General features: G+C 29.3%; 1 protein-coding gene across 2 annotated transcripts in view; it reads left to right on the plus strand.

Moving 5' to 3' along the window:
* Nucleotides 1-14,086, plus strand: part of LOC134727640 (uncharacterized) — a 51,737-nt gene extending 37,651 nt beyond the window's left edge. For both annotated transcript variants that reach the window (XM_063592029.1, XM_063592023.1), the window contains 5 exons: nt 154-262; nt 3,850-3,991; nt 6,172-6,302; nt 6,965-7,057; nt 7,890-14,086. In XM_063592029.1, coding sequence (XP_063448099.1) covers nt 154-262; nt 3,850-3,991; nt 6,172-6,302; nt 6,965-7,057; nt 7,890-8,056 — 642 coding nt within the window. In that variant the 3' untranslated portion in view covers nt 8,057-14,086. The remainder of the gene's footprint in view (nt 1-153; nt 263-3,849; nt 3,992-6,171; nt 6,303-6,964; nt 7,058-7,889) is intronic.
* The last annotated feature ends 3,948 nt before the right edge of the window (nt 14,087-18,034 follow it).

The following is an 18,034-nucleotide window of genomic DNA, read 5'->3' on the forward strand; positions in this document are numbered from 1 at the left end:
CTTTTTAGTTATTGCCCTTTGACAATGTTTGGTGAAGATATTTGAAAAAAATCAGCATTTTTTCATGTTTTGTTGAAACCCGGTGTTTAATATAATTTTTGTTTCACCTCATATCAACATCAGAGTAATTTGATTAATCTTCATTCATTACAGCCTGACTTCAGTAAAATGAAGATTGACCCATCAAAGATGTGGGAACAGTTTGTACAGAACATGGTACCAGAAATAACTATGGTTGTCAAGTTTTGTAAGAAGATACCAGGTAAGTAACCATGGCATGGTAATATTTACATCAATATATATCATGTATATATACAACAATGATATATATGTTAAGTTAGTATTGTTCAATAAATATATAGTTATGCAAGTGGGACAAGTATAAAATTTTCGCAATGGGAATTTAAAATATCTGCTTAATGTATTCATGGGTCAAAAATTTATATAAAATTTCATAGTAGTTCTTCCTCAGGCCATGGTTGATCTTTGTTGGATTTTCCTATATCTTTGGTCCCTTTTCTCATCACTTGGCATCACAGTCGTCTGTCGTCGGGCGTCCGTCGTTCGTTGTCTGTTAACTTTTACAAAAATTTTCTCCTCTGAAACTACTGGGCCAAATTTAACCAAACTTGTCCACAATCATCATTGGGTTATCTAGTTTAAAAAAATGTGTGGTGTTACCCTGCCAACCAACTAAGATGGCCACCATGGCTAAGAATAGAAAATAGGGGTTAAATGTATATTTTGGCTTATAACTCTGAAACCAAAGCATTTAAAGCAAATCTGACATGGGAAAAATTGTCTATAGGTCAAGATCTATCTGCCCTGACAAATCGGACAACTTGTTATTGGGTTGCTGTCCGATAAACTGTAAACAGCAATAATGTTCATCAAAGTAAGATCTACAAATACGTCAACATGACTTAAATTGTCAGTTCACCCATTAAGGAGTTATTGCTATATACATGTAGTCAATTTTTTCATCATGGTCACCAAAACACAATTTTGTCATGAATTTATCTGTGTCCATTGTTTAATATGTGCATAGATCAAGGTGAATGACACAGGCTCTTGAGACCCTCTAGTTGATTATATATAGCACTTCAACTGTTTCATTTCTTATACATCTTTGGCTCTCAAATATTAGTCTTTGATCATGAGCATTATATCATGAAGAAAGAAAATCAGGATTTAAGTACTTTGAGTGCATGTACAGTGGTATCTAAAAAATAAAAAACACGTAAATTTATTATCATGTTGTTCAGTCTGGATTTCTATGCTGTGATTTGTGTACTGTTTTTGTCTTTTTCTTTTATAGCCTTGGGGGTGTCAGTTTATTTTCGAATTATGAGTTCGAATGAAGTGTCCCTTTGGGATCTTTCACCTTTCTTTTTCATAGAACAGTTAATTTATTGTGATTGAAGTCAGACTATGATATTGTTTTGTATATAATCATTGATCATAAATCTTCTCCTGATATTGTAACATTATATATTATTATTGAAAGGGCACATTACACTTGTTATAGGGTGTGTCTACTATGTATTTTTTATCATCTTTATTATATATTGTCAGGGGTTGCTTAAGAATTGGATGGCTATGTTTACAAACAGCTGCATAGATTTATGTTTTTTACTATTTGTCAATTCAAGTGCAAATAATTTATCTTGAAAAGTGAATTTTAATCTACCAGTTAGATGTATTTTTGTGGTGAATAGTTGTTATCAAGTCAGCCAGCATTTCAGGACTTTCAGTTGACCTTTGATATTGCTTCAAGTTTAAGTGCACCTTACACACAAATATATACTAAAACATGAAATTGCGATTTTAAAATTAATACATCATGTTTATTGAAAAATAAACCTATTTTCAATCCACTTTTTTTCTGTTTTTGTTGACAGATGTTGTCAGATACAAACAGAAATAGACATGACATATTATAAAAAGAATACATGACCATGTTCTACTACATGATCAAAGACAAATATATAAATTATCATTTTCTATTGATATCATTCACCACATATTTCTTCATTCATTTTCTTCAAAACAATTTGGATATAAAATGATTTCATTAGATAAACTGTTTCAATGAACTCTACAGAAAAGGTCATTTGTCTTCTGAATTTTCAACAACTGATGAATATTATGAGGCATTGTGCAAAATACAAACAAAATAACACATTGGTGTTTAACAATTTTAACTTGACTGTTTTAATTTTTCATATGTCTAGTGTGACCTTTAGGTTGGAATATATGTTCCATTATAACCTTTAAATTACATGTGTTCAAATAAGTTACTTTTAGGTAACATTTGACTTCACATATTTTCTTTGGTTACCTCTAATTTGATATATGTACATGTACCACAGTTACCTTTGAGTCAACATATATTCCTCAGTTACCTTTTGTTTATATATATTTTTTTTAACATGAAGTTACTTATGAATTAAGATTCATTCATTGATAACCATTTCAGACTTAACACATATTCCTCAGTTACTCTTGACTTGACATATAGGTTCCTCAGTTATTCTTGACTTGACATATAAGTTCCTCAGTTACCCTTGGCTTGACATAAGTTCCTCAGTTACCCTTGGCTTGACATATAAGTTCCTCAGTTACCCTTGGCTTGACATATAGGTTTTTCAGTTACCCTTGACTTGACATATAGGTTCCTCAGTTACCTTTACTCTTTACATATAGGTTCCTCATAAACCCTTGACTTTACACATGTTCTACAGTTTTTTTTTTAATTAAACAGATGTTCCTCAGTAGCTTAATTGGCACTAAGTTTTATTATTACCTTTTATTATAAATATAGTTGAACATGCTGAGTATTTAATATTAAAACCATAATGTGTAAATAATGAGAAACAATACCTGTGATAGAAATCAATAGTCATTTCTATGCAGCAACACAAATATGATTTATTAGTGGACAGGGATCTTAGGATGTTTTGTTCAGCTGTAGAAGGCTGTGTGGGCAGGTGTAGATTGAAAAAAATGTCTTGCAAAGGCCATTAGATAGATAAAAGAAGATGTGGTATGAGTGCAAATGAGACAACTCTCCATCTAAGTAAATGTCAATACATTTGATTCACATTTTATGTAAAATTTTGATCAAGTTAAAAAAAAAAAAGGTGAAACCTTTCATTTTAGATTAAAGTTTAAGGTTCCTAAAAAAATGGAAATTATCACCTTTTAAATGTTTGTTTCGCTAATGGCTACTTCCTGACTTGAACAAATGGTCAGTTTTAAGGCCACCCATATATGAGGTGCCATAGAAGTATTTCTAATACATAATCATTTTATCTTTACTCTTGTTCTAAAAATCATATGTACTGAAATAGAGCAGTTATGTTTGATAAAACGGGAATGGTATCAAATTCATTATTCTAGATTCTCCAGATGCAGAAACACTTCATGTTCCATAGTTAAACTGACAATTGCAGTTTTTTTTCCTAACATCAAATATTAATAGAGACCTTAATTATCAATGTTTGAATATGAATTGCAGTTCTTATCAGAACTTGTGACAAAGGAGTTTAGTGGAAGGATCAGCATCAAGATGTAGACATTTTTTAAATTTTAATTTTTATATGAATCCAATTTTGATGAGTACTCAATGGAGCCTCTTGTTTAGTTATACAAGGTTTTGATTTACTGTTTTGTATTTTTCAGGTTTCAATGAGATCTGTCAGGAGGACGAGATCAATTTGATAAAGCAAGGGTCATTTGATTTACTGTGTTTTGTATTTTTTCAGGTTTCAATGAGATCTGTCAGGAGGACCAGATCAATTTGATAAAGCAAGTGTCATTTGATTTACTGTGTTTTGTATTTTTCAGGTTTCAATGAGATCTGTCAGGAGGACCAGATCAATTTGATAAAGCAAGGGTCATTTGAAGTGATGCTGGTCAGAATGTGTAACTTAGTGGACACAGAGAAAGAGGAGATGTTCGACCCAGATATGAAAATGAAATGTCCAAAGTATGTTAAAGGAAAAGGATTACTAGAGTCCGATATTATGTGATGTTTAAATTATTGCTGTGAAAATTGTGATGGGATTTGTTTCACAATAATAAGAATTTCATTTTAAAATCTGATAGTATTTTAAACGACATCATAAAATCCCAATCATTAATTTCGCTCATTATTATTTTTTTTCAACTTTCCAACAATTTGAAAATAAGTGCACATTCTGAATTTACATTATTTTTTGGATTTATATCTTTTTTAACTAACTACTTATTTTTTATAACAAAACATTTGGAAACATATCCTTTTTATCACTGGTCATGAGTGTTCTCACAAAATCAACAAAAACAGGTCCAAGGAATAATAATGAATCCACAGTCTATGGTATAGACACTTTTCACATTATGAAGAGTATGTTCATCACTAGATAGGTATAATTTATGTGTTGATGGGTTCATGTCACATTAATGAATAAACCCACATCTCCTTCTATTTATGTTTTTTATTGAAAATTTACTTCACTGATTGTGAAGTACAATGTTAAATGATAATTATATAATCCAAATATAAGTTCATATAACCATTAATGCAAAGATTGTATTTGTGTTAAATGTTAATTCTTTTTTAGTACATTTTTATAAGGGATTTATTAATTATAAGGGAAAATAAGTATTTATTTTATTGAAGTTGATGGCTTTGCTGTAATGATATTGAAATAAGTTGAAATGAAACTTTACAAATTGAACAAAATAATAATACCATAATAAAAATGACACTGCAAGAAATATCATGTTGACACATATGTGTGACCCAATAATTTAGACGTACGGTATAGCAATTGATGCATAAAATGTTATATTATCAATAAATATTAACCAAGTAATATTTACTTCCAAGAAACCTTGATGAAAATGCACAATCCAATGTATTAAGATGTTGATCAATATTTTTCTATTAAGAAATAAGATATCTTTGTCATTAATCAAAGTCCTGCCACATATAAATATCCTCCCACAATACTTATCTCAGTATGATGTCTATTTCTCAAATTATGGCAGTCATGTTTTCTCTGAGTTATTATTGTTTTTGTTTTGAACATAGTGAAACCTACCTCAAAATTTATCAATCTGAGTTATGTTCAAGCAATATTACACATGCTGTGTTGACGTTTCTTTAAAATTCATTTGATATGCAACCTCTAATTATAACAGTATTGTAATTAGCAAGATTAGTACTGTTTAGATTTCAATACCAAGATTGATTTTTTTTTTCATTCAGTAATTTCTTTAGAAAAGTATAACAAAAACACCAAAGTCTATCAGTATATATTGAAAAAGGGGAAGTTTATGAAATGTCGTAAACATTATCAATCAACAGAATAAATAAAAAAACAACTTCCTGATTTGGGACCGACATAGAAGTGGTGGGTACATGAGGGTTGTTTTCCATTCATTTGATGTGTTTGATCTTTAGATTTTGTCATATGATAATGGACTTTCCAATTAGCAGTTTCCTTGTTTTTTTCCTTGTTTTTTTGTTTTTGTTTTTGTTTTTAGTTTTATTTTCTAATACCCAGTTCACTCTATATAAAATCTCCAACATGTATGACATTTCTTTATAGTTCTATTTATATATTAATAAAATAAGGTGAGCAACCAAAACAGACAATAATAGGGGTTATTGTGACAACAATTGGGATTCAGCAGCTGAAATCACAACTCACTAACAGTTTGAAACAAGCAAATAAATAAATATTACAAAGATAACAACAATTCTGAATTCAAATACGCTGCCCAACATGTTGTCCAGTTAGTGGTCATATAAAGCAACAAATCAATAATTCACAGCTGACCATAACAGTAAAAGTATAATGAAGTCCGTCTCAAATTGACATAGTAGTGGCTTGCTGAAATTTTGTAAACCTTACACATGGTTGACTAAATAAAATGACAGATATATAAAAAAACTCTAAAAATGTACATTAGGTTTGATTAAAAAAAAAACTGGTTGGAAATCCTTAAAATCCATTCAAAAGATACTGTTGTGATACATGCAAATTAAGGGTCAATCATTTCCCATAGTTGTAGGTTTTTGAAAGTGGCATATTTTTTTTGTAATGTCATTGAAAATAAGTTAAATAATATAAATAAAGTATGAAAACATTTTACTATGTACTATTTTTCTGCTTACAGGGCAGTTGTTCTTGGAATGCCAATGGGGACATTTCTGGTGGAGTTCTTTAAAGTAGCCAAAGCCTTCAATCCTTTACAGTTAACAGATGGAGAAATAGGGATCTTCACAGCGACACTTATCATTTGTCCAGGTAACACAAAATACAGAACTCTATTTTTGCTATATCATGTTATATGAATCAAATAACAACAACACTTTCTTGAGGGGGCCTCGGTGGCCGAGTGGTCTAAGTAGTTACTACTGTAATCACTAGCCAGTCAGCACTGAGGTTGTGAGTTAGAACCCTGCTCGTGTGGGTGCACTAGACTCCAATCTTAATTCACTAGAAGGTCATGGTTTTCTCCAGGCAATCCACCTTCCTCCACCAATACAAACTGACCGCAATGAAATAGCCCAAAAGTGGTGCTTAAAACATCAAAAATCAAATCACCATTTTCTTGATAAATTCTTATTATTTTTTGAAAATATTAAAAGAATAAAAAAGAAAAAAAACCCAATGAAGTTCATATATATCCTTCTTTTACATAGAAAATAAATGGCAGATATATGTAAATAATGATTCAAGAAAAATGCATAAATTTATAAATACACATTTTGAAAAATATAATTTTCTAGTATAAGGGAGATAATTCAAACATTTATTGATAACTTATGTTGGAAAAATACTCAAAATAGTTTCCAATGTATTATAAGATAATGTTGTAAACCTAGAAATCTTTGTTGTTGATAGTTCCCATGTTTTACTCAAAAAAAAGAAAAAAGTATATACTTACATGTATTGTTTATTTTTAGATCGAAAAAGTATTATAAACTCAGTAGCTATAATGAAGTTACAGTTGCTGTTAATGCAGGCTTTGTATGTACTGATCAAGAAAAATCATAGTGGTAAGTTAAATCAAACAGAAATTATACAAAGTTACTAATATAAAAAAGAAGATGTGGTATGATTGCCAATGAGACAACTATCCACAAAAGACCAAAATGACACAAACATTAACAACTATAGGTCATCGTACGACCTTCAACAATGAGCAAAGCCCATACCGCATAGTCAAGATTGTTAGGATGTTTAATCCTTTTTTCAGTTATTTATTCAAGAATGTAACATATAACCACGATAACCAAGTAGTAAAAGTTGAAATATGAATTCGAAAATTTGACTGTGGTAGCACCAGAATTCAGCTTGATTCAACTGAATTTAATTTAAAAACTATAAATCTAGTGTATGTATATAGAAATAAGGAGATGTGGTATGATTGTCAATAAGACAACTATCCAACAAAGTTCAAATAAAGTAACAAACTACTTTAATAAAATAGATATTTGGTGAAGCAAAAAATTATGGAAGGATTATTTGTCATGATATCAACCATCTTATGCCACCAGTAATATTTCATTTTGGGGCAATCCCAAAATTAGTAAAATGCCTAGTAGTCTTTTAAATTAAGTTTTCAATATGGTTGTTACACACTTCTTCAAATCTTTGTAAACCTTTGATTATTTTGACATAACATCATCTTTTCTTCTTACATTTGAAGACTGGCTAAGGCATAAAAACATATTCAAAACACACCTTGCATACAACAATTTTAACTGTGCTTTTTTTTCGATTGTAAATATCAGTTTATTTCAGCACAATTGAGTAATGCAATATCATATGAAAGATTGCTGCGTATTGCAAACTTCAATATAAACTTTTGTTTTCCTGTGCTTTCAGATTATGACAGTTTATTTATAGAGCTGATGAAAAGGATTCCAATATTCAGAGGAATCAATGCTAAACATGCTAAGATGTTGAACAATATGAAAATGAACTCTCCTGAAACAATTAGCTTGTTTCCAGAGTTACACAAAGAAGTATTTCTGGAAAGTGAACTGGAATAATGCAGTGAATATTATATATTTATTAGAAACTAGTGCTATAATTTTGTCTACGCATTTATAAAGTGCGTAGAACTATGTACTACATGAAAACAATTTAGATTCTATACTAAATGTTGGATTGATATTCGGCAACAGTATAATGTGTAAAATGGGGAGTTTTTAAGGAGGAGCGTAAAAAGTGCATTATTATAGTGCTAATATTTGACACAAAAATTGTACTTATTGGATTAACATTGTTTGTGTGTCTGTTATGTGTTAACTTTATGAACAATTGTTTAAGGAGGACATTTGATGTACAATACAGTGTAACTTTGTTAACCAAACATTTGTAAAGTAAAAAAAAAAAGATGATCACTGTCACCTAAATTCATATAACATTTGTAAATAGGTCACTGTCACTAATGTTTGTTTAACAGCTACAAAATTACAGAAACACATGGGTTGATTAACAGTTTAAGGGCAGTTTTATTGATAAAATTTGTACAAATATTTTGCAGCGATCTCATATATATATATTTGTATATACCACTGATAAATAAAAGTAAAAATGACAATTGGTTAAAGGTGTCCTATGATCAAATTGCATCTGTAACAAAATAGTCATTGACTGTGTTTTGTGGACTGTTGTTCTTATGTTGAATTTTCAGTTTCGGAACCACTACTCGGTTTACATATGAGTATGACGTTTGACCCTAACAGTGGTTGTCCTGAAATCATGTTACTACTACTGCTGGTCAGTCTGATGTTAAAGGTTGTATGAATAGCTGGACACCTGTGACTAAGGAATAGTAATTTTGGGATTGATTAACAATCTTATTTAAATATGCCATATCATTTATTAACTTTATAAATCAACAAAATACATTAATATGTTACCTTATTGATAAGGTGTATAGTACTTGCAGTAATGTTATTTTTATAGAATTTTTTAAATTATTGAAAATCATTGTTTACCCTTCAAAGCTGAATTGACACATTGTACATTCTCTTGTCATCTTGTGTAGTGGTCATCAGTGTCACTTTGGTTTTTTTTAACTGCAACTTCTTGAAAAAAGCTTTACATAATTGAGCCAAAATTGCTCTGTTTTTTTCTATGGAACATGAAATAAATTTTCAGTCTGAATGAATTTTAGAGGTTCCAATACCACAACATGGACCTTTTGTCTAATGACATTATTTTTGAGCGGTAGGAGATGCAGATTTGTCTTGGAAAACTGACATTATAACCAGCATTTCTACCTTGTTCTCTGTTTTAATTTTTTTTCTCAGCTGTGAAATCATACTGTATCACCTCAGTGCCTAAATAATGTTTATGATGATATTTCTAATTGTATTGATTCTTATGTGTATTGGAAAATTGTTATTTATCTGTAAACAAACTCATTCGATACAGCTTGATATAAGTAAAAAGTCAAGTCAAGTAGTTCTGTTTTGTCTAGTAATTCAATGCTGTTAATTTGTCTTAAGTACCGGCATATTGGACGGTCAGATTTAAATTGCAGTAATTATTGTAAAACACTTTCGATAACTTTGTTTTTAAAGTAAAGATGTAATAGGTTTTACAGTAATAGATGCTGTCCTTTATTGTTTTTTTTAATTTAATTTCTGATTTAATTGCCCCCCACACTTAAGGAAGCTGGCTTGTTTTAGATTTATTGTCAGTTTTTCGGAATCCTCTGGTTTTATCCATTTGAAATGCCTTGAAAAATTTTGCCCGGTGACGCCTAATTTTCTTTTTATAAATCTTTTACATGTATAATGATAAGCCATCTGTAAAAGTGCGGGAATTTCTGGCTACATTGAAGACCTGTTGGTGACCTTCTGCTGTTATTTTTTATTTTGGTCGGGTTGTTGTCTCTTTGACACATTCCCCATTTCCATTCTCAATTTTATTATAAAATTTTAATTACTTTTTAACAGTTTTTGAGATCTTCAACTTGTCAATGATAAAGCTAAGAAAAATGAAGAGAGAATATTTTCCCGCCAAAATTTCAATGGCTAATATCTTGAAAACAATTAGGTGACCTATATATTTTTTTGCTCTTTGGATTTCTTTATTAATCCCCTATCTGTATAAACTAGTGTTTTGAAAAGTTAATTACTTTGAAACTGAGAAGCAAACTCCCTTAACATTTTGTCATGAAAATAATTTCAGAATAAGGAAGATTTGATTTTTATGGTGTACAATCCTTAAAAAATTTGCAGTTCTTAAAATTTTGATGTCAGAATTTTATCAAATTTTATCATTTTGTTAGTTTAATGAGACCTCACATTGTTCTATGACAATGTACGAGACCTCACATTGTTTATGACAATGTATGAAGTGTTTTTGTGGAAATAATTTGTGATCAAATGTTATGACTACATCATAAAAATAAAATTACTATGGTATGATTTTTTCACAGTTATAGCAGTTTTATGTTAAAAGGACAATTTTCCAATTCACATGAGAAGGATGAAATTGTTATGCGTTACATCCATCATTTGTTAAAGAATGTTTTACCTAAATATACAGATTTATATAGAAATATAATTGTAATATATTAACATGAAATAATGTTGCTGTGTATTAATGATAAAATTAGTGTGTTAAATAACAAGTGTATTTGTTTTTGAAAAGTTTGATTTGTTAGTGCAATGTTTGTTTTTCTTGCATGAATGATTTACATGTATATAGGTAAAAAAAGGTTAAAACATTATGGTGAGGAAAGAATAGAAAGAACTGTTTTTTTACTATGTTTTAGTGCTTGTTATATTTTTGAATGTGTTCCAACATCAGTAGGTTTTAACTCAGTAGTCTGTGAGTCCATTATAAGGGGTCTGGATGGGGCGTCCTTTATTTCTGTATTATTTATTCTATTTTTTTGCTGTTTTTCTTTATTTTTAAAATCAATGCTTATTCTCTGAAATTTTTATGAGCATCATTTTTTTGTTATTACATGGTTTCTTTATTCTGTATATTTCTGTATTCATTATCTTATTACCAATTTTTCACAGTAATTTTATATCCTCTATTCTTTAAACCTCATCCAGTCCCCCTAGTTTGTTTCAGGATCTAGACATCACAATAGGTACACAAATAATTTGATTGTTATTTTTCTAAACACATATATTTTCTTTTTTCCCTTCTTTTTTTTTGAAAGAGGAATACTATTAAGTTATAAAGATTTTAATGCAGAGATTTTAAAAATTGAGTTCTTAATATACTTACCCAGATTTCATTTGCTTTACTTTTACTCTTTTCCAACTTATTCATTATACATTATAGAGGCATGGTGTTCTTTTAATCTGAACTATTTCTGTGATATTTAAATATTTTTTAAGAAAATATTAGATAAATTTAATGTAATGAGTATATACAAAATATATAATTATTGGAGTGTAAAATAGAACTAAAAAGTATATATAAGACAATTGTAAATAGCAATTTCATGTCAGCTTGAAAGGGATTGTTGGAAGGAAAAAATGTGAGAGGCCATTTTTTGTTGGCAGCTAGGTCCCAGGTTTGGTCATACAGATATGACTAGACGATATGTAAATACTGACTTTATTGAAATCTTAAGAACTAATGTAAGGAATGAGTTTATTGAAATCATGAAAATTAATTTTAACTATCTACACAGAAGGTAATGTTTTTAATTCTGGTAATCAAATATTTGGCAGAGAGAAAAACAAACCCTTATTAAAGTTTTTAAGAGATTTGAATTTGATTTCTTATAGAAAATTTAGGGATAATTTGATGCAAGAAGTTGTATTAACAAAAGTATATGTATTAATTTTAAATTAATTTAAAGATCACATTTTTTATGGTTGATAAAAAGAAAAACTCAGTTCAGGATAAAATCAGTGGATATTAATGAAAACCTCAATCATCATTTTTTATTTGGCCTTAAATCATGAGTATCTGAAATAAACACATTTAAAATGATTTTTGTTTTTATAGTTGTATTACAAGTTTTAAGATTACAGAATAAACAACATCCCTCGACTAACATCTCTCTCTCTCTCTCATTCCAACAATCTGTAAAATGAGATCTGGAATAGCACAAATAACCATCTAATATTAGATTTCAAAGAAAAGACCAGTCATTAAATTTTATTAAGTTGAAAATGCATGTAAATTTCTAAATTATTTAAATAATATTACATTAAATCCCAGTTATGTTTTAAAAATAAGTTCTGCATGGTTTGGTGCAGCCTTAATGAGGTCTATTATCATTATGAAAAATCAAATGTTACTTTCAAGTTAAAGCTTTATTAAAGTTAATCAGGTACCCCTCTCAGGAGATTTCCAATAACGATTGCTGAAACATATTTTCATACATTCATACATACATACACATATATATATATTCATCTTTTACAATTATTACTTGCATTCTTATCACTGAAGTTAATGAATTTCTAATTTAGATTTATATTATAATTGAAAAACAATTGTATGTTCTTAAAGTCATGAAAGTAGGCCACCTATCTTGATTACTACTAAACATTTATTTATAATTTCAAAAACGGAGTTTTTTATGATTGTAAAGCCTTTTTAATGTAAGCTATATAAAAAACTTGGAATCATTGAAAATAATGTGTATTTAAAAAAATGTACAGAGGATTTTTTTAACAGTATAAAATAAGAAGTTAATTGAAAAAGTACAATTTTTCAACTAATTTGAAAAAAAATAATTGTGTTTCAGCATATTAATTTAAAATGGCTGATATAATGATTGTATTTTAAGGTATAAGTTTAAAAGTAACAAATTTCAAGATAACTTCTATTCCTTATATGAATATTTCCTGTAACAATAGGATACCAAAGCCCGGTGTAATCACAAAGTTCCTTTATTTTATTGTTCGTATATATATATGTGATAAAGACTTTTATTGTTTATTTTAAATGTCTGAACTAGAAGAAGAAAAACATCATAAATTATATATTGTAGTGTTTTACTAATTTGTTTCCATTAGGTGTTCTGACTCTCCCCTAAACATGATCTCATTTAGTTAATACAAGATTCATTTTCCCATTTCTAAAAAAAAGTATGAAAAACATTCATAACACCTTAAACAAACTTATGGTACATAGAGGAAAGGGTTAAACTAATTCTATTTAATAAAACTAGCCTTTATCATATTTATATAAAAACCTTGTACACAAATATATATTTCATTTCTGTAAAAAAAAAAAAAATTAGAAGCTGTATGATTGCCAATGTGTCATAGATGCACAATTTAACTTTGACAAATTTTCTTGTCTGTTGCATCACAGAAATATATATTTGTAGACAATGTGCCACTATATTTTCTGATAAAGGTTTATATATTATTGTATATAATGAGGGTCTCACAATTAATTGCAGTCAGTATATAATGAAAGGGAAACAACCTCATAACACTACAATTTGTATGAAATTGTCAATCTATTTAGGGGTTTGAATATATTGTTTGATTTTCATTTGTGCAATTACATGTTATAATATGCTGATGTGAACTTAGAAATAAGCTATTCAAATTCTACTTGAATTTTTATATAAAACAGTCTATTAAAATGAATGTGGAGGGATAGTAATGGCAATTCTATATTTTAGAAACAGGGCATGGGTCGTTTGTGGTTATGAGTCCATTTGATGTATGCAAGATTACAAAAAGAAACATTTTTTGAGGATTTTTGTTTGAAGTCCCTTTCTCCTTCCCCATTTATTGTAAAAGAATTGCCGTCAGATAGCCAACAGTGTGTGCCTCTTCGATATATATAATGGTCATCATTGTAGATAAATTGTCACCTCACGTTGCATTTGTATTGGTATCATTTTCTTGTGTAGACTAATTTAAGTACTAACACTTTCACTTAGTTAGCAGTGCTATTCTTAGGTACAGGCTTTTACTCAGTAATTACTCAATGAGTTCGCTGTTTATAACTTGTTTTGAAAAGTTTAAAATGAGTACACTTTTATGTATCTTTTCTCAAAACATATTTGCAAAGTCCAAAATTTATTTTATATTATTTTCCTTAATTTTATAAGATGGATTTTCAAAATGAATGAAATATATAAATACAGTATTTGTAGTAGATACCTATGAGATGATTGATGGCTTATAGATATCAACATATATACAATCTGCAACTAAAAACATGTTTTTCATCCAAATGGGGATACATTTTCTGAATGAAACAGATTATCAACATATATACAATCTGCAACTAAAAACAGGTTTTTCATCCAAATGGGGATACATTTTGTGAATGAAACAGATTAAGAATAGATTAGAATAGAAATATATGTATATAATATGTAATGAAATGTTGAAGTGGTATGGTCAATTTCCCCTGTATTTATTTCAATCATTGGATCATAATCAGAAAGTTCATAATACATATAGTGACTTGGAATGTAATTGTCAATAACATTTATTGAAAGATTTTGCCAATATAAAAAAAGAAGATTTGGTATGATTGCCAATGAGACAACTATCCACAAAAAGATCAAAATGACACAAACATTAACAACTATAGTCAACAAAAAAATGTTATTGAGCACTTAACAATTTAAAACACCACTCAAAAACACAATTGATGTTTCTGGATTTATTATTTTTGAGGTAAACTGTTTTGTCAAGTTTATAAAATTTAAACATTTTTTAAAAAGACAATAAATTTCTTTCCATATTTTTTTATTTTTGTTTTGACCAAAACAGTATCACTTTATCATGTTTATCATATTTTTTGAATTAGGAAAATTGTCTTTTGTTTAGTTATTAAGGCAGTAAAAATTGATAACGTTCAGAAATATGAAAACTATATAAAATTGCTCAAACTTTGTAGATCACATTACAAATAAGCTGTGATACTGTAAATTTAATTAAAAGATTGAAAGCAATTATGGTAGACCCTTGTGTTAAATAAATAAGGAGTAATTGACCATACCTTATATTCAAAGGATGATGATAGTCACACAAGAGATAAATATTTATACACAGATACTACTGTATATATATATATATTTGATTCTCAATTCACATCAGATATAAACAACTTCAATGTATGCTTTTTTTTATTTTAACAAAAAGCTATTCACAATTGTTTTACTCAAGTTTTAGTTTATCCTTAAGTTTTAGATTTAATTTGTGCCATAAAAGCCAAATTCATTTTGTGCTTCAATTAATTGATTGCTCATTTGTATATATCATATAATATATATATATAAACATATATATAGAAATACATTTTGACTTCAAATGGTCAAGATAAGTGAATGACCTTGACAGTTGTATCAGAGGTTATTGTGTCCTGGTCAAGGTCATTATGGAATGTATTTATTTGACCTTGTATAGAGTAAACATGTATTACCATCATACTATACACAATTGTTAAATGTAATTTGTGAGAAAAATAAAATCTTTTTGTTTTGGAGTTCAGTAATATTCAGTATTCAGTAATAGGGTTTTGCCTAAAATAAAACTAGTCATTTAAGAAATATATAAATTAATTTAAGAGAGGGACGAAAGATACCAGAGGGACAGTCAAGGTAGTAAATTGAAAGTAAATTGTGAAAAACCATGGCTAAAAATAAAAAGACAAACAGACACATAATAGTACAGAAGACACAATAAAGAAAACTAAAGACTAAGCAACACGAACCCTACCAAATATTAGGTCCTAGACCACAATTATCGTTCCTTGATTTTCGTTGTTCATGAATATAGTCTCTAGTGTTGACAGTGGGTTACTTGCCATTAATTTTTATAACCCTTCCAAATTTATTTCTCCATGTTTAATGCCTTAAATTGCAAGTAGGGGGGTGAAATTACACTGTAAAAAAATTTGGGTCCAGAATTTTAAAGGAAAGTAGTGATGTGGTCCAGCTGAAAAGGTTGAAAATTAGCACTTCGGAAGTTGTCAAAAGATTTCAAGACGCCCTAAACATAAAATTGTCCATATTTTGAGTTCGAGTCGATGAAGTTTTCTATAATTTTGATATAATTTGTCCCAAAAGTAGTACAACACACTGTAAAAGTTTCTTTGAGAAAGCGCGGTGGGATTTTTAAAAATTTTCATTTACTGTCTAAAAGAAATGCACTACGAAATAATTGTGGTCTCGGACCTAACTGGGGGTGATCTCCGGTGCAGAGAGGAAAAAAGGACAAAAAAGATTATTGAGGCAACAAGTCGAGAATACAAATAAACTCATCATAGATACCAGGACTAAATTAAGTATACGCCAGACGCGCGTTTCGTCTGCAAAAGACTCATCAGTGACTCGAGAATCTCAAAACAGTTAAAAAGGCCAAATAAAGTACGAAGTTGAAGAGCATTGAGGACCAAAATTCCTAAAAGTATTGCCAAATACAGCTAAGGTTTATCTATGCCTGAGGTAGAAAAGCCTTAGTATTTCAAAAAATCAAAAATTTGTAAACAGTAAATTTATAAATATAACAATATCAATGACAATTCATGTCAGCACAAAAAGTGCTGACTACTGGGCTTGTGATACCCTCGGGGATATAAATATCCACCAGCAGTGGCATCGACCCATGTGGTTGTAAATAAACTCATCATAGAAACCAGGACTAAATATAGTATACGCCAGACGCGCGTTTCGTCAAAAAAAGACTCATCAGTGATGCTCGAATCCAAAAAAAGTTAAAAAGGCAAAATAAAGTACGAAGTTTAAGAGCATTGAGGACCAAAATTCCTAAAAGTATTGCCAAATACAGCGAAGGTTTACAAAGCATTTGTAATAAACAATCAATTTCCTTGTGTTTGTCAAATTTCCTGGTTAGTTTTTTGGATTGCAAAAAAATGTAAAGTTCCATTTTGATTGTAATCACCGGTTGATATAAATAAGAATATTGGGTTTGTAATCCCTGAATGAATTAATAGAAACGTAAGCCCTATATAAACAAAAAGGACACAAAGAATTGCCACAGCTAAGGTCAACTTTCAATGGGGTAGTTGTAACTTTACCTTATTCGGTAATTACTTTATATAAACAACAGGACATTTAAGAAAAACTATGTTATAAATCATGAAAGTACCGAATCACAGACCTATGAGCTGATTATCACCTTGGGAACATAAAAACCACCAGCAGAGGTATTGACCCAGTGTTCGTAAAAAAAAATAACAACGTTAACATTTTGAATGACAAGGAAGTATAAATATGCAGAATCATGATGGGATATGCATGTATAATTAAAAGGAATTTAAAAAACGATGAGCTAAATTCAGCTAAAGTCAACTTTGCATGAAAGAGTGGGAACTCTCTTGAGTAATTTATTTTAGTAACAATATATGGTATAAATTATGTCAGCACTGAAGTACGGACTACTGTGATGATATCCTTAGAAACAATCAGTCTACCAGTATCAATATCAAACCTGTCCTAGTGAATGATCGTAGTAACACTTTATAAATTTAGGGAACAACTCTTGATATATAGTAAGGAGATATGGTATGATAGTGAATCAGAGAAAACTATCCACCAATGAAGTGGATGTAGACAGTTCGATAACTAATACCATATAGTCGGCAATAATGGGCCCCGGCACACCAAATACAAAACAATTCAATAGAGAAAACTAACTGCTTATTTATATCACAAACCAATTTACCAAAACCAAATAGGACAGACATGAGACATTGGTTTATTACCACAACATGAGAACACAATATAAAAATCAATTGAAGAACTCAATATAAAAAAGAAAGATGATTTTACTTGAAACAGATTTTGAATTGTAAGTAACAGTTTCATCATATCGAGAAACCTCATTTTGAATAATCACCTGGCTTTCATTACCTGCTATAAAAGTACACATTTCACCAATTGGCCATCAAAACTATTTTAAAATTATTAACCAGCACTTCCTAGCAACAGTAAATGTACTGACGCTCATAATTTAGTATGTGTATGATCTCTTAAAAGGAAGTTTGATAACCTTGCCTTAATATATTTACTTGTTTGGAATTCAACATTATAAATG

The sequence above is a fragment of the Mytilus trossulus genome, chromosome 1, assembly GCF_036588685.1.
Source record: "Mytilus trossulus isolate FHL-02 chromosome 1, PNRI_Mtr1.1.1.hap1, whole genome shotgun sequence".
Lineage (NCBI taxonomy): Eukaryota > Metazoa > Mollusca > Bivalvia > Mytilida > Mytilidae > Mytilus > Mytilus trossulus.